The sequence below is a fragment of the Tursiops truncatus genome, chromosome 9 (assembly GCF_011762595.2).
Source record: "Tursiops truncatus isolate mTurTru1 chromosome 9, mTurTru1.mat.Y, whole genome shotgun sequence".
Taxonomy (NCBI): domain Eukaryota; kingdom Metazoa; phylum Chordata; class Mammalia; order Artiodactyla; family Delphinidae; genus Tursiops; species Tursiops truncatus.
Window position 1 is genome coordinate 85009965 of NC_047042.1, and position 21724 is coordinate 85031688.

A 21724-nucleotide genomic window follows, 5' to 3' on the forward strand; every position below is an offset into this window, starting at 1 on the left:
CCTATCCCCATGTTACTGTTGAGAAAACTGAAGTACCCAGAGGTTCGATAATTTGCTCAAAGTCATACAGGTAGAGAGTGGCAGAGCCAGACCAGAAACCAGGGCATGTGGTTCCAGCGCACGCTCTGAACACCCTCAAGTCACCCAGCAGGTACTGGATGGCCTCCAGCACCAGCACTGAATCCTCTTCCAGGAGGATATACCTACTTCTCCACTCCTTCACTGTTTTGCACAACTTTCTTTAAATATCCAGACAGCTTCTTCCTCAACCATCATACATTCCCTTGAAATGATCGCACTGTCTCTGAGTCAGTTTCAAATTCATGTCTCCATTGTCTACACGTGATATTTGAAAGGCACTTAAAAGACTCAGATTAGATATAATTCTGCCTATAATTAAACCTATATTGTGTTTAGCAAAGTCATGTGACATCACTAATGCCAACTAGTCGTCTTGAACAATGGCACAAATTAACACGCACCTATTTACTTTTGAAAACGTCTCATCAATATTCAAACTGAGGACACAACTTACTTAAGTATCCGGTATTTCTCTTTTTCTGCAGAACTTCAAGCACAAGTCAAATCAGTTCTCTCTGAACTTAACCACTTCCATTCAGACGCCATCCCTGGAGGAAGGGGAGAGGTCTGGGATTGCGGGGGGTCAGCTTCCATCTGCAAACACCCTGTGTAAGGGAATGGGGTGCCCACAGAGTTGAGGCTTGTCTTGGGAAACACCCCAAGAGCTCCAGCCTCTAGACCAGAGTCCTCGTGATACCCATTCAAACCTGCAAGGAGAGCGTGCCCTTTGGGCTGACATCCACCTCTACCAGGGCCCCAACTGCACAAGGATGCTGCGATTCCAGGGCAATCCCCACAGTCGGACCACTTTCTTTCCAACGTCCGGTAGGCTGGAGTTTGCGCCCACCTCACTCCTACAGAACTTCCAGAACATGTCTCGCTCTGCTTTTCTCTATTCTGCTTAGTGTCTGGCTCTGTGCTGGGCATACAGTGGGCACTTAAGAAACACACATGGGGAGGGGCCTGAAAGGTGGCAGAGATGCAGCTGCTGGCCCTGTCTGCCCACACTGTGGAGTCTCCGTACGTGCTGCTAAGTGGGATGCAAGTGCTGAGACAGATGCCGAATGGAGTTCAGGGTTAGAGAGCTGCCAGGCACTCCCCTAACGACCTGGCGCTTGGATTCCCTGTCCTTCCTCCCACTCCACCCCTCCCTGCCGACTCCTGCTCTGCCTTTACATACCAGCTCTTCTTCTCTTGTTCGGGGCACAGAACTGTTTTCCCGTCTGCCCTAGCAGTCCTGACAGGTGACAAAGCCAGAGTTATTCAGGTGCCCAGTCTGTGACGACCTCAAGTCCAGTGGGGCTGGACTCAAACTAAACTCCTTCCCCAGAGCAGAAGCAGAATTACAGAGAAACCCCACCAAGCCCCGTGGAGGGACGCAGCTCTGTTTGATTGGGGTGGGAGACCCCAGGTCCCCCGCCCTTCAGTCTCCTGGATGCATTGGGAACAGGTGTGAAGGGGCGCTCAGGCTTTCCTGGGGGATTCTGAAGTAGACTGAAGGTACCACGGAATCCTGGGGAGCTGGTGGCCAGAGCTGAAATGGCCCTTAGCCACCAAACAGTGGTTTGTCTGGGTGTCCATACGCCTGGCAGCACTGTTTCCTAAGAGTATTAGTAATAATGGTAATGATAATGATGATTGTGTTAACTCGGCGCTTTACGTATATTACCTTTAGTCCTAAAGATACACTAGGCACTTTATGTATATTCCCTTTAGTCCTAAAAGCCCTGAAAGCAGGTAATTATCATTTGTGTTTTCCGCATGAAGAAACTGAAGCACAAACTCTGCTTGAGTGACTTCCTCTGGGCGGCAGAGCTGGTGAGCGCTGAGGGCCAGGGTGAAATTCCACGCTCGCGGTCTATTCATGAGCACCCTGTGGTCTCTATCCTGCACACATTTCTGCATCCGTCACCCCCATGATCACCTGAGAAATGCCAGGCCGCTCTCATTGTTTCTTCTCGGGGGAGGCTACTGAACTTGACCCTATTCAGATACTGGAGGCTTTCACGCCCTTGAGAGGCATGGCAGTTGGAAAAGGAGTGTGTGTGGGCAGGGTGCTTCACTGCCTACTCCCCTTATGGGGTGTCCTGGCTGTGTCTGGGGCCCTGTGTACCCCCAACATGTTCTAGAACAGAAGGGGCTTTTGTCCCAACTTGCACTGGGCTGGAACTAAGGATGAATAAACCAAGGGCCCTCCTTCACAGTGGGGTAGTGGGGCGTTTCTGAGTTCTTACATCACCCCCAGTACCACATTCAGCCCACTCCACCCCCAGCAATCCCTCCGATTTCTAAGGCTTGTTTCAGCAGCTGAGGATTGGGGTACAGAGCAGTCCTGCTGGGAAGACTAGGAAATGAAGAGCATCTCTCACCCCACTGAGAGCTCCTCACTGTAAGAGGGGCCTGGAGCAGACCTTGCAGTAGAAGCTGAGCTGGATTCCAACTTGGCTTCTCCGCCAACCTTCTGTGTGACTCTGGACAAGCCGTTTACCTCTCTGGGCTTCAGTTTGCTCATCTGCTTGTAGGGGAAAAGGCAGCGGGAGATAACTGGACCTGAGAAGCCTAGAGGGCTTTTCCAGCCCTAAGCTTTTATGACACTATGGAGAATTCCAGGTACCAGCCGTGGAGTGTAGGAGCTGAAGCAGGAAGTCCTCTCCCCCGTCCAGGTCCCTCCCAAGGAGACATTCTACCTTTACTGAGAAGGAAGGGAGAAGTGGAACTTTTTGGTCATGATGCATGGGAACCTTCAGGAACAGCTCCAGACAAACAGGAAGGCTCCTGCCTGAGTGAAACTAGGTGAAACACGGCAACAGTTTTTCTCTTTTTGAGGATGCCCGAGGTGTCTCGTGTGCTGTCCCTCACTCTCAGGCTTGCGCTTCAAGTCCCTTCTCCCAGGAGCTATCAGAAACAGCCCTGTCTGGGTGCCTGGAGCAAATGTCCAAATGGCCTTGTCACAGTGTCAGCCATCCAAATGCAAACTGGAGCGGACAGCTCGGCCCTGCAGGGCTGGGAGGAACACACATGCCCGGGGACCCAGCGTGAAGAGAGTAGAATCATTCTTACAGGAGCCATCGCCTTGGGCCGCAGGAGCTATCTCCACGACTGCACTTGTATGAGAGCGATGTCCATGGACCTCTGAGCTTGTCAGACTTCACACCAGCTAATCTCAGAACATCCCGGGAGGCAGGCAGGGGCAGGGAGCGACACAGAGGAGCAATAATGGTCCCCTCATCACACAGAGTGTCCTCCGCAGAGGCACCACCCAGATAGGGGTCTGAATCCCACGGGGTGCGAGCCTGCCTGTCTTGAACCCCAATACCACCTTTCCCTGAACTGAGCTTCCTTCTGAAACTCACAACATGGTACAAATCACACTCACAGAGCATCCTCTCCCCAGTCCCCTCTCTCCCACTGTGCAGGCTTAACCATCTCTCAGTTTCACAACCGCAGGCAGAGAGCTTGAAAAGAAATACAAAGAACAGGGAAGGGGATAGGGACCCTCAACAGGCCCCTCCACTTTGATGCCCTTGCTCTCCGGGAAGCCTTCTCTGGCTGCTCCGTTTAAAATTTCAACCCTTTCACCCTGAGCGGTCTTCCCAGTGCCCACTATCCCGCTCCACATCACTTACTACCTGCTAAGCTACTAGAGGACTCATTTAGCAGGTTGCTATCCTGCTCCACGTCACTTACTACCTGCTAAGCTACTAGAGGACTTCTTTAGCAGGTTGCTATCTTGCTCCACGTCACTTACTACCTGCTAAGCTACTAGAGGACTTCTTTAGCAGGTTGATTCTTCTTGATGCTTCCTCTTGCTGAAAGTCAAGGATATTTATCTGTTTCTTCACTGTTGAATCCCCAGTGCCTGGGCTAGTGTTTGGCACATAGTAGTTGCTTAGTGAATATCTGTTTGGTGAATGAATGAATCAGGCCTGGGTGATTCGTTACAAAGCAAGATGGCCCTCACTACTTCACTGCGGGACTATGCTGGAGCCAAGGAGAGCAGCCCCTGCCTGGCCCTGCTTTCCTAGGTGGGCCCACCTCTGGACCCACCTCCTCAGCCCTTGCAGACATCTGTATCCTGGTTCACAGCTAGGACTGGAGTGCCACTGGCTCATGAGGGCGACAGGCTGTGATGTCCCCAGGCACCTGGAAGCTGACCCACTGTCAACAGGAGTCAGTAAAGCAAAGAACGCCGTGAGAGATAGCTTTGGCCCAGACACAACTGAAAGTGCACCTCAAAAGCAGAAGCATGTGCTTAAGGCCTCTGGCTCTCAGGCGGGGGAGAGGTGGTGTGCTGGATGGCAGGGATGCTGCAATTTACTGAGAAATCTGCCACTTGCTCTGGGGCCTATCAAAGAAGAGCCTCGCCTTGTGGTGGGAACAGCTGCTTCTCCCCCCCGCAGTGGGTTGCTCCAGGGCACCTGAGGACAGCCCGGGCTCTGCTACCTCATCTCCTCGTTTGTCTGCCTTGCTGACATTTCCTCTCACTTCCCTCCCATCAGTTTGGCAGGTTTTTATCACACTGGTTTCAGTGTGTATAGACATTCCCTTGGGAGTACTGCAGTTGTAGTAAATATATACCATATACATACACACAGACATGTACAAAGCAAGGAGACTGATGGAGACACACAGAGACAGACACAGGGGAAGGTGTGTGTGTGTGTGTGTCCATATATGCACGCGCACACACACACACACACACACACACACACACACACCCTAGGGAGATACCCAGAGTCACGCAGAAGAAAAGCAAAAAGACAGAAACATAATATGGCACTGCAAGAGACAGGCAGACCCTGACAAAATGACACTGATACCTAGCAGGGCGCACTCAGCCACTCCAAGAAAAAGCGTACTACACAGAAAGGAGCCCTTGCTGGACAAGAAATAGAGAGGAACTCACACATCCAAAACAACAGAAACAGTATCCCGGCTATAGAATTATTCAGCCTGCAAATAATTGTAGTGATAGCTCCCATTGCTTTTATCACTCAGGAAATTCCAAGGACTGTGGTAGCTCTGTGCCAGAAATAGGGATGAAGACTGAATACATAGTTCTTATTATAAATCACAATATCACAATTAGGTATATTATATATGACTATCACATCAGATGTATGATATTATTATTTAAGAGATAGTTAAAGTAGGCTATTTAAGTTTAACCAGCAAGTTTATATAAATGAAAACACAAAGCAAAAAATAGCTCAGAACAGGGCAAAAGTCATGGCAGTGATAAACAGATGACTGAAGCCTGGGGGAATGCTTTCTTTATCTAAAGTATAGTCTTTTAATCATATAAGTTCAAACTTGGGAATTAAGATAAGCAATAAGTCATTCATATCAGTTCTTCTCTTTTCTAATTCTGGTTGTGTGAAGACACTGGGAATTCATTCATTCATTCATTCATTCACCTGTACATTCATCAAATAACTATCACAGGCCTATAAGGTGAGATTTAGGCAGACGAAGAAGACATAGAACCGTCCTCCAGCTGCTGTCAGTCTGCTAGGAGAGAAAGACGAGAAAGTCATCACAGCTCAGTCTGAGAAGAGCTACCGTAGAGGTGTAAAGCACGGGTCAGGAGTAGCTCACTGAATGTGTGACAGCAGAGCTAAGTTTTAAGGGAAAAGAAAAAATTAGATGATGAAGTGAAGCACCTTTCAGGCAGAGCTTACATCAGGGCCGAGCACACACCCTCAGCCTGCAGTCCCAGCCCGCAAAGTGTTCTGATCCGTCATGGCGGGGACTCACCCACCGGCCGATGGAGGCTGGTAGGCGTTAGTCCTGAAGCCCCGGGGCCTGGTATTTCTCCAGATAGACCTACCAGGCTGCTCTTGCCCCATCAGAACTGCAGGCTGTGGCTTCTTGATTTGCTCTCCACTGGGCCTGGATCCCTGCTGAGGAGCCTGCCTCGGCCTTGACCTGGACTCCTGTGCTCCACCCCCGATAGATCACCCAGAATCTTAGTGCCACCACCTGCCAGACTCCACACACAGCCAGTTCCAGACGCTCCCGGCGCAACGTCATAAGAATAGGAGCCTCCGCTTACCAAGCCCTTACGCTGTGCCAGGCTAGCATCGTGCTGACTACATGCATTATGTCACTAGGTCCTTGCAACCACGCCAGTGACTTTTATCATTACGTCCATGTTCCAGCTGAGGACAACGAATCTTAAAGAGGTTAGGAGCTTCCCTGAGGTCACACTTAGTAAATGGTAGGACCAAGGTTCGTGCTCAGATATCCTGACACCAAGGTCAGTCTGATTACCCATCTTGCTATATTACCCTCCCCACAGAGAACCTGCAACCCCAGTGGACGCCAGTGTTGGCCCAGATGTCAGGGTCTTGGGACTGGGATTCGGGTGGCAGGCCTATGAGGAGGGCCCCAGAGCGGATAACGGCCCAAACTCTATCCACTCCCGCCCTCCTCTCCTTCCCAGCGTGCCCATAATCCAGAGCTCCCAGCATGCCTCGCTGTCAAGCCTGAATGGGTACTGACCACTGACCGTGCTCTTAGGGAAGTGGGACAGGTGAAATCAAGAACCTCAGAACCCCGGGACTTCCCTAGTGGTCCAGGGGTAAAGAATCCGTCTTCCAGTGCAGGGGATGGGGGTTCCATCCTTGGTCGGGGGAACTAAGAGCCCACATGCCGCAGGGCAACTAAGCCAGCGTGCCACAACTACTGAGCCCGTGCGCCTCAATGAGAGAGCCCGCGTGCTGCAAACTACAGAGCCCAAGGGCTCTGGACCCCGTGGGCCACAGCTACAGAGCCGATGCGCCCTGGAGGCTGTGCGCCACAACTAGAGAGAGAAAACCCGCACGCCACAACTAGAGAGAAGCCTGCACGCCGCAACGAAGAGCCCGTGTGCTGCAACTAAGACCTGACGCAGCCAAAAAAAAAAAAAAGAACCTCAGAATCCCAACTCGGCAATGAGAGGGGGCTCCACACAGCTTTTCGATTTTCCTCTTTGGAAGTCCTTAGATATTTTAAGTCCCAGGTTCAGAAATCCTGGCTTTCAGGTCACGTAAGAAATCCTGAAACATTCAATGCCTGTGGAGGTCTTGGGTCTTCTCCAAAGACTTCATTCCACCAGGGAAAGCTGCTTCCCCCTCAGTGTCTAGGGCCTTAGAGGTAGGCAGGGAGGGGGAGTGTGGGCCTCACGGAAAAGGAGTAAGAAATGAAAGCAAAAGAGCAGCTTCATACCAGTCCCGACTCCTGGGATAAAGTGCTCCCCACTCGGCTTCACATCACGGCAGCCTCAGCGAGGGCACCACAAGGGGTCCCAGTGTGGCTGGATGGGGGGGTCCCTCGCCATGAGAAGATGTCATCGAGCTCTTGGGGAGGGTGGAGCTGCTGTGGGCTGCCAAGGCATAACGCACAGGCCCTGTGGGCGGCATAATGCAGTATTTATCTCCCTCACTTTGCAGAGAGGGAACAGGCAGAACAACAGACTCTGTCAGCAAGGTCCTCTGGGGAGTTCAGGCCTCACTAATGAAGATGAATCAGACGGGGGAATCTGCCTTTGCCGCTCAGAGCTAATGTATACATATTCATGGGCGGGGAGGACGGCTCCCAGAATGACCCATCCTCCAGAGAGGCCACAGGGGCAGAGGCATGGCAGTGCGAAGCCGCACTTGGGGTGGGGTGTGTCTTGTGGGGTGGAACACTGCGGGCTGTGAATTAGGGTGCCCCAGGAAATACCCTGAAATGGATGCAATTCCCAAGGCGAAATTTACTCCTTTGCCCGCTGCAAAGGTATGCGTCCTGGTCTGAGCTCAGGGACCCCTGAAGAACTTAGTTCTCAGCTGAGTTCCAGAAGCAAATCCAACTCTGCTACTTCCTACTGCACATCAGCTGATACCAATCCTCACACCGTATCTCTTCTGCCTGGTGTGGCCTCATGGAATCTGCTGGAGGTTCCATGTTAGAGTTCCAGGTACACACGAAGCCTCGGGACACATGTTACAGCATCTCATCTCATACACATAGACCCTGTCTTCTGAATCTCCATCTGACTCTTCCATGATGTGCCCTCAACTAAGTTTTTCTGGGCGACAAATCCTTGCCCACCATAGACCTCCAGGGTCCAGGAAGGTGACCTTGGTAGGAGATTATACAGTGTGTAGGGAAATCGGGACCAAAAACTTGGGCATCTGTACCATGTTTCTTCAGGCGAGAGCAAATGTTGGCCCTGCACCTACGCACACCATCACTCTGAAGTCAGTGGATTTGCTCTTGACTCACAGATATTTTGATATGTGGGAGGTTTTATTCCCTGTTTCGGCACACTCAGCCTCTGTCCCCAGGCAGCATAACGGAAAGGATACACACTGAGTCAAATAAATCAAATCCCCTCTCTGCAGCCGGCCTCCTGCAGGTTTCCACGGAGCCACAGGCTAGTCCTTAGCAGCAAGACAAATGTCTGACAGAGCTCAGCGTGCCTTACCTGCCTTTCCGACATGATGTAGAGCTGCTTGTGGTCCTTGGAGAAGGCCATGTCCCGGAGGACGGGGCCGGGGTCCACCACCTGCACCGTCTCATACTGGAGGGCATTGCCCCTGGGCCCATCTACCCGGATCTGTGGAGAGGAGGAAGAGGAGAGGTGGTGTGAGTTCCGATCCTGCGTGGCCTGCGGTCCAGCTTCCGCCCGGGGCCCCTCCCACAGGCAAGGGGGAGGAGGTGAGCCCTGCTTCCCAGAGGCCAGGCCTGAAGGCTCAGGAGCGGCACACGCCCACCAGGGGCCTCGCGTTGGGAATGGCAAAGAGAAGGGACGAGGCGGAGACCAAGCCGGGCTGCACCAAGAACCTGGTGTTCTCTCTGGCTCACTATGCCTTAGGCTCGAGTCTTTGAGGCCTTGCTTGTACATCTTTGGAGAAGAGGACGGGCCTTTCTAGTTACTCAGCATATTACCTTATTGTTAACGTAATGAAAAGGTTCTCTGCAACATCAAAAGTCCTACCTGATATACTGATAGAATAGATGGGGAAGATGAGATGCAATACGTTAAACAACTGGCCTGAGCTATCAAATCTGGTGACAGAATGAGAATCCAGTTTGACCCTGGAGTCCATGCTTTTCCTACCACTCCAGTTACACGAGGGACCCTGTTCCTTGATGGCTTTCATGTTTACTTCCCACTAAAGGCAGCGGCCTCCAGCCTGCACAATTCCAGAGGCTTCTGCCAGTCATCCCCAATCCTGAAGCTGAAACACTTGCACTTGGCAAATATTTATTTTAAAAATGAAGAAATAAATGCAGTTCAAACTCTTCTTTGCAGATTTCCCATTAAGCTCAGGAAAACAACAGCAACAGCAATGAAAACAAACAAACAAACTGGTGGAGGAATTAACAAAAGATATGTTTAGCCCTGAAAACCTAAATGCCTTGGATTCCAGTAGCCCTCCTCCTTCCGTCCCCACTCCCAAGCCACCAGCTGTCTGCCCTGGCCAGGTCCTTCCTTAATCTGAATGAAATGGGAGCTCATGCAAAACCAATTGGGATTACCACCCAAGTCTGACCACGAGGTGATGGCCTTGGCCCCCAGCCCAGCCGGGCTTCATCCTCAGCTGTGAATCACCCCTGGAGAAGCAGCACGAGAGTGATATTGCACGGCCGGCTGGTCTCCAGCCCCTTAAGGCTGCCGGCAGGAGCAAGCGCCCCTCGGGGATGCTAGCAGAATGGAGTCCCACCCAGTGCCCCGTGGTCTGATCCCCGCGGGAAATTGGACTCAGTGCCTGAGTGATCATCTGGCTCCAACGTCCCTGCTCTGTAGGGTGAGCTGATGTGCTGGATGCGGACGTCAGAAGAAACTAGGTGAACCGGGCAGGGACAGAGGGGGGGACCAGGGAGCACCAATGGGGCAAGTTTTCCCAGGCCCAAGGAGGCAGGAGGGGGGTATGACCCCCACCCTTGCCCATTCTGCCAGGGCAGGAAATCAGTCATTGGAAGGGTGGTTCCTGGAAATTCCCTGGCGGTCCAGTGGTTGGCACTCAGCACTCTCACTGCCAGGGGGCTCGAGTTTGATCCCTGGTCAGGGAACTGGGATCTCGCAAGCCATGTGGCGCAGCCAAAAAAGTAATAAAAATAAAATAAAATAAAAGACCTTTAAAAAAAAGAAAAGGTAGTTCTCCCCTTCACATCACCCCACCCCAATCCACTACTTGTTTCAGAAAACAGAAAGGAAAGCATCCATTCACCCATCTGCTGAGAGAGTCTCACACAAGACATGAATCAAAGAGTTTACGGTGGATGTGCTGAATGACGGGCAATCACAAAACTTAGGTAGGCTGGACCAGCTGCTGGCTCTTGGGCCGCTACATGAATAAGAACAAGAACTGCTAGCGACTGAGTGGCTGCTACGCGTCCTGCACGATTCTAGGCATTCTACGTGTATTTACCCTCTTATTTAAACCTCATAACTCCATGAAGCCTTAATATTCCACTAAGCCTTATTCCAATAAGCCTTAAAATCCCACTTACAGGTGAGGCACAGAGAGGTTTAATACCTTGTTCATGGTCACACATTTAGCGATCGGCATGGCCTCAACCCCTGCCAAGGTCCAACCAATTCCAGAGTCCACTCTTCAGTGCACTTAAATACTACACCAACAAAAACTGAGCCAGGTCCTACTGGTTCTATAAACCTGCATCTCTTCTAGGAGTGAAAGTAGTTACTGTTGAACAAGCATCACCCTGGGAGTGCTGGAGGAACCATGTCTATCTACTGCAGTCCTTTAGGGAAAGAATCGTGCATATGAATGAAAAAGATGCTGTTGTAAATTTTCAAAATAATTACCCCTTATACTTTTGTTTTATACCTTGCTGAGAATGTTATTCTTAAATAACAGCGTCTCATTTGATGGTTGTAGAATTTTTATGATGTTGACTGCCAGCATAATCATTCTCGTTTCACCAATGAAAAACTGAGATTGGGGCTGTTCTGTGTCTCTTCCAAAGTTCGGTGATAAACCAATGACAGTCACGACTAGAACCCAGGTTTCCCGATTCCTAGCTCAGAGATTGCCAATGAGCTATTTAGATCTTCCCAGAGACTTTGACAAGGTTCCACATGAAAAGGTGTTAAAAAATAATGAGTCTCTGGGCTTCCCTGGTGGCGCGGTGGTTGGGAGTCCACCTGCCGATGTGGGGGACGCGGGCTCGTGCCGGTCCAGGAGGATCCCACATGCTGCGGAGCGGCTGGGCCCGTGAGCCATGGCCGCTAAGCCTGTGCGTCCGGAGCCTGTGCTCCGCGGCGGGGGAGGCCATAACAGTGAGAGGCCCGTGTACCGCAAAAAAAATAAATAAATAAAAATAATGAGTCTCCATGGGATTTTGGGCACTTTGGCCATGGAGAGAGGACCAACTTAGAGACAGAAAAAGACACATTTCTGCATGGAGAAGTGTGAACTGGGGGACTCCCCACGCACTAGTGTCATGACTGGTCTTATTTAAAACTTTTTTTTTAACATCTTTATTGGAGTATAATTGCTTTACATTGTTGTGTTAGTTGCTACTGTATAACAAAGTGAATCAGCGATACATATACAAACATCCCCATATCCCCTCCCTCTTGCGTCTCCCTCCCACCCTCCCTATCCCACCCCTCTAGGTGGTCACAAAGCACCGAGCTGATCTCCCTGTGCTATGCAGCTGCTTCCCACTAGCTATCTGTTTTATGTTTGGTAGTGTATATTTGTCCATGCCATTCTCTCACTTCGTCTCAGCTTACCCTGCCCCATCCCCTGTCCTCAAGTCCATTCTCTACGTCTGCGTCTTTATTCCTGTCTGGCGCCAAAGTTCATCAGAACCTTTTTTTTTTGTTTTTAGATTCCATATATATGTGTTGGCATACAGTATTTGTTTTTCTCTTTCTGACTTAGTTCACTCTGTATGACAGTCTCTAGACCCATTCATCATTACAAATAACTCAATTTTGTTTCTTTTCATGGCAGAGTAAGATTCCATTGTATACATGTGCCACACCTTCTTTATCCATTCAACTGTCAATGGACACTTAGGTTGCTTCCACGTCCTTCCATGGCTATTGTAAATAGAGCTGCAATGAACATTGTGGTACCTGACTCCTTGAATTATGGTTCTCTCAGGGTATATGCCCAGTAGTGGAATTGCTCAGTCATATAGTAGTACTATTTTTAGATTCTAAAGGAACCTCCATACTGTTCTCCATAGTGGCTGTATCAATTTACATTCCCACCAACAGCACAAGAGGGTTCCCTTTTCTCCACACCCTCTCCAGCATTTATTCTTTGTAGATGTTTTGATGATGGCTATTCTGACTGGTGTGAGGTGATACCTCGTTGTAGTTTTGATTTGCATTTCTCTAATGATTAGTGATGTTGAGCGTGCTTTCATGTGTTTGCTGGCAATCTGTATATCTTCTTTGGAGAAATGTCTATTTAGGTCTTCGGCCCATTTTTGGATTGGGTTGTTTGTTTTTTTGATATTGAGCTGCACGAGCTGCTTGTGTATTTTGGGGATTAGTTCTCTGCCAGTTGCTTCGTTTGCAAATATTTTCTCCCATTCTGAGGGTTGTCTTTTCATCTTATTTATGGTTTCCTTTGCTGTGCAAAAGCTTTTAAGTTTCATTAGGTCCCATTTGTTTGTTTTTATTTCTGTTTCTCTAGCAGGTGGGTCAAAAAGGATCTTGCTGTGATTTATGTTATAGAGTGTTCTGCCTATGTTTTCCTCTGAGAGTTTTATAGTGTCTGGCCTTACATTTAGGTCTTCAATCCATTTTGAGTTTATTTTTGTGTATGGTGTTAAGGAGTGTCCTAATTTCATTCTTTTACATGTAACTGTCCAGTTTCCCCAGCACCACTTACTGAAGAGACTGTCTTTTCTCCATTGTATATTCTTGCCTCCTTTATCAAAGATAAGGTGACCATATGTGTGTGGGTTTATCTCTGGGCTTTCTATCCTGTTCCATTGATCTATATTTCTGTTTTTGTGCCAGTATCGTACTATCTTGATTACTGTAGCTTTGTAGTATAGTCTGAAGTCAGGGAGCCTGATTCCTCCAGATCCGTTTTTCGTTCTCAAGATTGCTTTGGCTCTTCGGGGTCTTCTGTGTTTCCATACAAATTGTGAAATTTTTTGTTCTAGTTCTGTGAAAAATGCCATTGGTAGTTTGATAGGGATTGCATTGAATCTGTAGATTGCTTTGGGTAGTATACTCATTTTCACAATGTTGATTCTTCCAATCCAAGAACATGGTATATCCCTCCATCTGTTTGTATCATCTTTAATTTCTCTCGTCAGTGTCTTATAGTTTTCTGCATACAGGTCTTTTGTCGCCTTAGGTAGGTTTATTCCTAGGTATTTTATTCTTTTTGTTGCAATGGTAAATAGGAGTGTTTCCTTAATTTCTCTTTCAGATTTTTCATCATTAGTGTATAGGAATGCAAGAGATTTCTGCGCATTAATTTTGTATCCTGCTACTTTCCCAAATTCACTGATTAGCTCTAGTAGTTTTCTGGTAGCATCTTTAGGATTCTCTAAGTATAGTATCATGTCATCTGCAAACAGTGACAGTTTTACTTCTTCTTTTCCAATTTGGATTCCTTTTATTTCGTTTTCTTCTCTGATTGCTGTGGCTAAAACTTCCAAAACGATGTTGAATAACAGTGGTGAGAGTGTGCAACCTTCTCCTGTTCTTGATCATAGTGGAAATGGTTTCAGTTTTTCACCATTGAGAACAATGTTGGCTGTGGGTCTGTCATATATGGCCTTTATTATGTTGCGGTAACTTCCCTCTATGTCTACTTTCTGTAGAGTTTTTATCATAAATGGGTGTTGAATTTTGTTGAAAGCTTTTTCTGCATCTATTGAGATGATCATATGGTTTTTATCCTTCAATTTGTTAATATGATTTATTGCATTGATTTGCGTATTTTGAAGAATCCTTGCATTCCTGGGATAAACCCCACTTGATCATGGTGTATGATCCTTTTAATGTGCTGTTAGATTCTGTTTGCTAGTATTTTGTTGAGGATTTTTGCGTCTATGTTCATGAGTAATACTGGCCTGTAGTTTTCTTTTTTTGGTGACATCTTTGTCTGGTTTTTGTATCAGGGTGATGGTGGCCTTGTAGAATGAGCTTGGGAGTGTTCTTCTCTCTGCTATATTTTGGAAGAGTTTGAGAAGGATAGGTGTTAGCTCTTCTCTAAATGTTTGATAGAATTCGCCTGTGAAGCCATCTGGTCCTGGGCTTTTGTTTGTTGGCAGATTTTTAATCACAGTTTCAAGTTCAGTGCTTGTGATTGGTCTGTTTATATTTTCTATTTCTTCCTGGTTCAGTCTCAGAAGGTTGTGCTTTTCTAAGAATTTCTCCATTTCTTCCAGGTTGCCCATTTTCTTGGCATATAGTTGCTTGTAGTAATCTCTCATGACCCTTTGTATACCTGCAGTGTCAGTTGTTACTTCTTTTTCATTTCTAGTTCTGTTGATTTGAGACTTCTCCGTTTTTTTCTTGATGAGTCTGGCTAATGATTTATCAATTGTGTTTATCTTCTCAAAGAACCAGCTTTTAGTTTTATTGATCTTTGCTATCATTTCTTTTTCATTTATTTCTGACCTGATCTTTATGACTTCTTTCCTTTTGCTAACTTTGTTTTTTTTTTTGTTCTTCTTTCTCTAATTGCTTTAGGTGTAAGGTTAGGTTTTTTATTTGAGATGTTTCTTGTTTCTTGAGGTAGGACTGTATTGCTATAAACTTCCCTTTTAGAACTGCTTTTGCTGCATTCCATAGGTTTTGGGCTGTCATGTTTTCATGGTCATTTGTTTCTAGGTATTGTTTGATTTCTTCAGTGATCTCTTGGTTATTTAGTAGCATATGTTTATCCTCCATGTGTTTGTATTTTTTACAGTTTTTCTCCTATAATTGATATCTAGTCTCATAGCGTTGTGGTCGGAAAAGATACTTGATACGGCTTCAATTTTCTTAAATTTACCAAGTCTTGATTTGAGACCCAAGTTATGATCTATCCTGGAGAATGTTCCATAAGCACCTGAGAAGAAAGTGTATTCGGTTGTTTTTGGATGGAGTGTCCTATAAATATCAATTAAGTTCATCTAGTTTAATGTACCATTTAAAGCTTGTGTTTCCTTATTTATTTTCATTATGGTTGATCTGTCCATTGGTGAAAGTGGGGTCTTAACGTCTCCTAATATGACTGTGTTACTGTCGATTTTCCATTTTATGGCTGTTAGCATTTGCCTTGTGTATTGAGGTGCTCCTATGTTGGGTGCATAAATATTTACAGTTGTTATATCTTCTTCTTGGATTGACCCCTTGTTCGTTATGTAGTGTCCTTCTTTGCCTCTTGTAATAGTCTTTATTTTAAAGTCTATTTTGTCTGATATGAGAATTGCTACTCCAGCTTTCTTTTGATTTCCATTTGCATGGAATATCTTTTTCCATCCCCTCACTTTCAGTCTGTATGTGTCCCTAGGTCTGAAGTGGGTCTCTTGTAGACAGCATATATACAGCTGTTGTTTTTGTATCCATTCAGCCTGTCTATGTCTTTTAGTGGGAGCATCTAATCCATCTACATTTAAGGTAGTTATTGATATGTATGTTCCTATTACCATTTTCTTAATTGTTTGGGGTTTGTTATTGTAGTTCTTTTCCTTCTCTTGTGTTTCCTGCCTAGAGAAGTTCCTTTAGCATTTGTTGTAGAGCTGGTTTGGTGGTGCTGAATTCTCTTAGCTTTTGCTTATCTGTAAAGGTTTTAATTTCTCCATTGAATCTGAATGAGATCCCTGCTGGGTAGAGTAATCTTGGTTGTAGGTTTTTACCTTTCATCACTTTAAATAGGTCCTGCCACTCCCTTCTGGTTTGCAGAGTTTCTGCTGAAAGATCAGCTGTTAACCTTATGGGGATTCCATTGTATGTTATTTGTTGCTTTTCCCTGACTGCTTTTAAAATTTTTTCTTTGTTTTAATTTTTTTTTTTTTTTTTTTTTTGCAGTATGCTGGCCTCTCACTGTTGTGGCCTCTCCCGTTGCGGAGCACAGGCTCAGGACGGGCAGGCTCAGCAGCCATGGCTCACGGGCCCAGCCGCTCTGAGGCACGTGGGATCTTCCCAGACCTGGGCACGAACCTGTGTCCGCTGCATCGGCAGGTGGACTCTCAACCACTGCGCCACCAGGGAAGCCCTGTATTTAATTTTTGATAGTTGGATTAATATGTGTCTTGGTGTGTTTCTCCTTGGATTTATCCTGTATGGGGCTCTGCGCTTCCTGGACTTGATTGACTCTTTCCTCCCCCATATTACGGTAGTTTTCAACTATTAATCTTTTCAAATACTTCCTCAGTCCCCTTTTTTCTCTCTTCTTTTTCTAGGACCCCTATAATTCGAATGTTGCTACATTTAATGTTGTCCCAGAGGTCTCTGAGATTGTCCTCAATTCTTTTCATTCTTTTTTCTTTATTTTGCTCTGCAGTAGTTATTTCCACTATTTTATCTTCCCGGTCTCTTATCCATTCTTCTGCCTCAGTTATTCTGCTATTGGTTCCTTCTAGAGAATTTTAAATTTTATTTATTGTGTTGTTCATCATTGTTTGTTTCATCTTTAGTTCTTCTAGGTCCTTGTTAAATGTTTCTTGCATTTTGTCTATTCTATTTCCAAGATTTTGGATCACCTTTCCTATCATTATTGTGAATTCTTTTTCAGGTAGACTGCCTATTGCCTCTTCATTTGTTTGGTCTGGTGGGTTTTTACCTGTCTCCTTCATCTGCTGTGTGTTTCTCTATCTTCTCATTTTGCTTAACTTACTGTGTTTGGAATCTCCTTTTCACAGGCTGCAGGTTTGTAGTTCCCATTGTTTTTGTGTCTGCCCCCAGTGGGTAAGGTTGGTTCAGTGGGTTGTGTAGGCTTCCTGGTGGAGGGGACTGGTGCCTGTGTTCTGGTGCATGAGGCTGGATCTTGTCTTTTTGGTGGGCAGGACGTCTGGTGGTGTGCTTTCGGATGTTTGTGAACTTAGTATGATTTTAGGCAGCCTGTCTGCTAATGGGTGGGGTTGTGTTCCTGCCTTTTAGTTGTTTGGCATAGGATGTCCAGCACTGTAGTTTGCTGTTCGTTGAGTGGAGCTGGGTCTTAGCGTTGAGACAGAGAACTCTGGGAGAGCTCTCACCTACTGATATTACGTGGGGCCGGGAGGTCTCTCGTGGTCCAGTGTCCTGAACTTGGCTCTCCCACCTCAGACGCTCAGGCCTGACACCTGCCTGGAATACCAAGACCCTGTCAGCCACACGGCCAGGTATATGGGGAGTTTCTTGCCTTTTGGGAAGTTTGAGGTCTTCTGCCAGTGTTCAGTAGGTGTTCTGTAGGAGTTGTTCCACATGTAGATGTACTTTTGATCTATCTGTGGGGAGGAAGGTGACCTCCACGTCTTATTCCTCTGCCATCTTGAAGGTCCTCCTTAATACTTTTTATAAATGGGTCTGGAGCAAGGAGAAAGGACATTACAGCTGATCCTAAGCTCTTTGGAACAGCAAGAAGGCCAATGATGGAAATGAACTACAGAAAGACGGCGCATCCTCTGTGGGGACTGAGGGTCGGGGGAGGAGCTGTATTTGGGCAAATAGACCTGGGACTTCAAGTCTCATGTTGGCAGAGACCATGCCTGTTGTATTCAGTGCTACAGCCCCAATGCCTGGCACAGTACCCAAGACACGGTTGGTGCTCAATAATTAGTTACTGACAAATGTCGGCGAGGGTATGGAGAAAAGGGAAAGGCTGTACACTCTTGGTGGTGTGTAAATTGGTACAGCCGCTAAGGAAAACAGTAGGGTGGTTTCTCAAATAACTAAAACTAGAACTGCCATATGATCCAGCAATTCTGCTCCTGGGTATATACCCAAAGGAAACAAAATCAGTATCTCAAAGAGATATCTGCAGTCCCATCTCCATTACAGCATTATTCACAATAGCCAAGACATGGAAACAACCTAAATATCTATCAGTAGATGAATGGATGAAAGAATGTGATTATATGTATATAATTCAGCCTTAAAAAAGAAACAAATCCTGCTATTTTCAACAACATGGATGAATCTGGAGAACATTATGCAACGTGAATTAAGACAAACACAGAAAGACAAATACTACATGATCTCACTTATATGTGGAATCCAAAGTAGTCCAACTCCTAGAAGCAGAGAGTAGAATGGCAGTTTCCAGGGGCCAGGGGGAGGGGAAAATGGGGAGATGTTGGTCAAGGGATACAAAGTTTCAGTTATTAGATGAATATGTTCTAGAGACCTAATGTACGACAATGTGACTATGATGATACAATACTGTATACTTTAAATTTGCTAACAGGGTAGATTCTAAGTGTTCCTGTCACACACACACACACACACAAAGAATGAAAATGGTAACTATGTGAGGTGATGGATATGTGAATTATCTTGATTGTAGTGATAATTTCCCAATATATAATATATCAAAACATCAAGTTGTACACCTTAAATATATACAATTTTTATTTGTCAATTGTACCTCACTACAGATGGGAAAAGTAAGTAGTTACTACATAAATGATCAACTCCCTCTGTCTAAAACACCCCACATTCTACCAATCAGATGATGGACTCTGAGCTGATCAAGGTAAGATCAAGGTAAGAGGCAGGATCAAAAAAGAAGAGCTCAGTTGTCATCATTCACTGCTGCCAATACTCCACGGCGGCCAAAAAAGGCCGACAAAATATCAGGCAGCTTTCAAATGGGATTCCAGGGGCAAAGAGGCAAACAGAAGCCATTCTCCTGGCCAAGTTCACCTGGACACAGAAAAATCACAGTCAGTTCTCCCCTGATAAGTTAGAACAATCCAGATGCCTGCGACTCGAGGACAGCCTAGGAAAGATTCCCCCAGGCCACGAAGACCAGTTGAGATGAAAGGAGACACAGTGGCCAGTGGCTGTCGTTCAACCACTATCACAGGGGCCACCCCGAGGCTTGGGAGGTGACAGCTTAGAACAAACAAGATGCATTACCGTACACGTTAAGACAAATACGATTTATTATTTTATGCAGCATAGATGATACTTGTGGATCAACTAAGCGGTGAGAAATAGTGAAAATAGACATTGATTTTTTTTTAAGGTAGAAAATATAAAGAAGCCACTAATGTGAATTTGCGTGTTTAGAAGATGTTATACTCTGAGGCCGACGCCAAGGAGGAACCCACATCCTCACCTTGTGTGTCCCTTGACAGAGTGACAGTCCACACTCAATTCATCATCTACCGTGCATTTATGTAATGCCCAGGCTAGGCTCCGAGCCAGCCTCTGGAGAAGAACAGTGAGTCTCAGCCCTGCCCTCTGGGAGGCCATTTTCCTGATGGGTTCAGATTTCACACAAATAAGGTCAAACAGCAAATGCTATAGCAGAGACGTGTTCAAAGGCCTCTTTTCCTTCTTCCCGGGAGATCTGGCCAACTGATTGCAGTGTAACCAGGAATCAGCCCAGCCCCGAGCAAGGCTCAAGGGAGCATGTGTATGTCACAGAATAAAAGGGCTACCTCATGGCACCAGCATCTATGAGTGTCTGACTAGTAATACACATAGTGGGTAATGTCAGATTCTTTCAAACACCCCCTTCAGGGACAAATGTCTTCAGTCACTAGGAAGACTGATCTTAAGTAGCAACATGAGTGGCAATAACAGATTTTATAAAGATATGCTGGCAGGTGGAGGTAATAGTGAAAATATGAAAAAGGGGGTCAGAGGCGAAAACTTGGTCATCTTCATGGAGCACTGTCCTGAGGAGACAGTACAAATGTGTTCTCTGAGGGCTGAAGGGACGCCTCACCCTTCAGGCCTCACCACAGGCCCAGTGAAATGTTCTTCTAGACAGCACTGGACAGCAGAAATATACGGCCAGACAGAAATGTGGGCCACATGGGCAATTTAAAAATTTCTAGTAGTGGGCTTCCCTGGTGGCACAGTGGTTGAGAGTCTGCCTGTCGATGCAGGGGACACGGATTCATGCCCCGGTCCGGAAAGATCCCACATGCCGCGGAGCGGCTGCGCCCATGAGCCATGGCCGCTGAGCCTGCGCGTCCGGAGACTGTGCTCCACAAGGGGAGAGGAGAGGCCCGCGTACTGTAAAAAAAAAAAAAAAAAAAAAAAAAAAAAAAAAAAAAAAAATTTCTAGTAGTGGTTGGTTACATTAAAAAAGAAAGAGGTAAAATTAATTTTGATAATCTATTTTTACTAACTCAATGTGCCCCCCCAATAGTTTCAATTGAACAGGTGTACAGTATAAAAACTGTTAATGAGATAGTTTACATGTGTTTTTCTCTCCTACATCTTGGAAACCTGATGTGTATTTCACACTGACAGCAAAACTCAATTTGGACCAGCCACGTTTCGGGTGCTTAATAGCCATGTGTAGCCAATGGCTACTGTACTGGACAGCACATTTCTAACTTCTAGACTATTCTCATCCCTGTGTTCCGATTCTGCACCCACCAAGTGACCCTGCTGATAACAATAAGTTGGCTTGGTGACTATCCTCCGGCGGGTGCCCTCGGTGGAGATCTTGACCGCTTCCCTCCCCTGCACAATACTCTGAGTCTCCCAGAACCTTCAATTTATAGCATGACGAGCATGCCCCATTGTCTTCACTTTTTTGGAGCTCACAGGCTGTAAGCTCCAGCTAGCTGGGTGGTCCCCATCGGCCCAAGCAAGCTGTGTGGGCCCAGGCTGCTCTAGGCTAGCCCTCAGCAGGCTCATTTGACACACTCATGCCTACTGTTTCCTCACCCAGGCTACAGGTTCCGGGGGCACATGTCTTGTGTGGCAGGAACCCCCTGCATCCTGGGTGATAGTCAAAACATTTAACAGGGCTTCCTTGGTGGCGCAGTGGTTGAGAGTCCGCCTGCTGATACAGGGGGCACGGGTTCGTGCCCCGGTCCAGGAAGATCCCACATGCCACAGAGCGGCTGGGCCCGTGAGCCATGGCCACTGAGCCTGCGCGTCCGGAGCCTGTTGCTCCGCAACGGGAGAGGCCACAACAGTGAGAGGCCCGCGTACTGTAAAAAAATAAAAAAATAAAAAAATAAAAAATAAATAAGAACATTTAACAACCGCTAGAGGGAGAGGACCAACAAATCAGAGGAGTTGCTGTGGGGTCAGGTGGTCTTAAAGGCTCCCAGCTGCACCAAGTAATACTGCTGGGGGTGAAGGCGGGACCCAGATGGGAATTATTTCAAGATTTAACAACTGGTGAGTTATTTGCAACAGCCAAGACTTGGAAACAACCTAAATGCCTGTTGACGACTGAATGGATAAAGAAAATGTGACTCATATCACATAGAGTATAAGAGGTATATGCTACATCTACATACACAGACGCATACAATGGAATATTATTCAACGTTAGAAAGAGAAAGAACGGCTTCCCTGGTGGCGCAGTGGTTAAGAGTCCGCCTGCCGATGCAGGGGACACGGGCTCGTGCCCCGGTCCGGGAGGATCCCACATGCCGCGGAGCAGCTGGGCCCGTGAGCCATGGCCGCTGAGCCTGCGCGTCCGGAGCCTGTGCTCCGCAACGGGAGAGGCCACGACAGTGAGAGGCCCGCGTACTGCAAAAAAAAAAAAAAAGAGAGAGA

The 21724-nt window shown here is 46.9% G+C and overlaps 1 protein-coding gene across 4 annotated transcripts in view; it reads right to left on the reverse strand.

The window, feature by feature from the left end:
• PLXNA4 (plexin A4) overlaps positions 1-21724 on the reverse strand; it is a 453460-nt gene that overhangs the window by 145794 nt on the left and 285942 nt on the right. For all 4 annotated transcript variants that reach the window (XR_012334078.1, XM_073809948.1, XM_073809949.1 and 1 more), the window contains exon 4: positions 8534-8665. Coding sequence is in view for 3 of the 4 variants with exons in the window: in XM_073809948.1 (XP_073666049.1) it covers positions 8534-8665 (132 nt within the window). In the remaining variant the exon portion in view is untranslated. The remainder of the gene's footprint in view (positions 1-8533; positions 8666-21724) is intronic.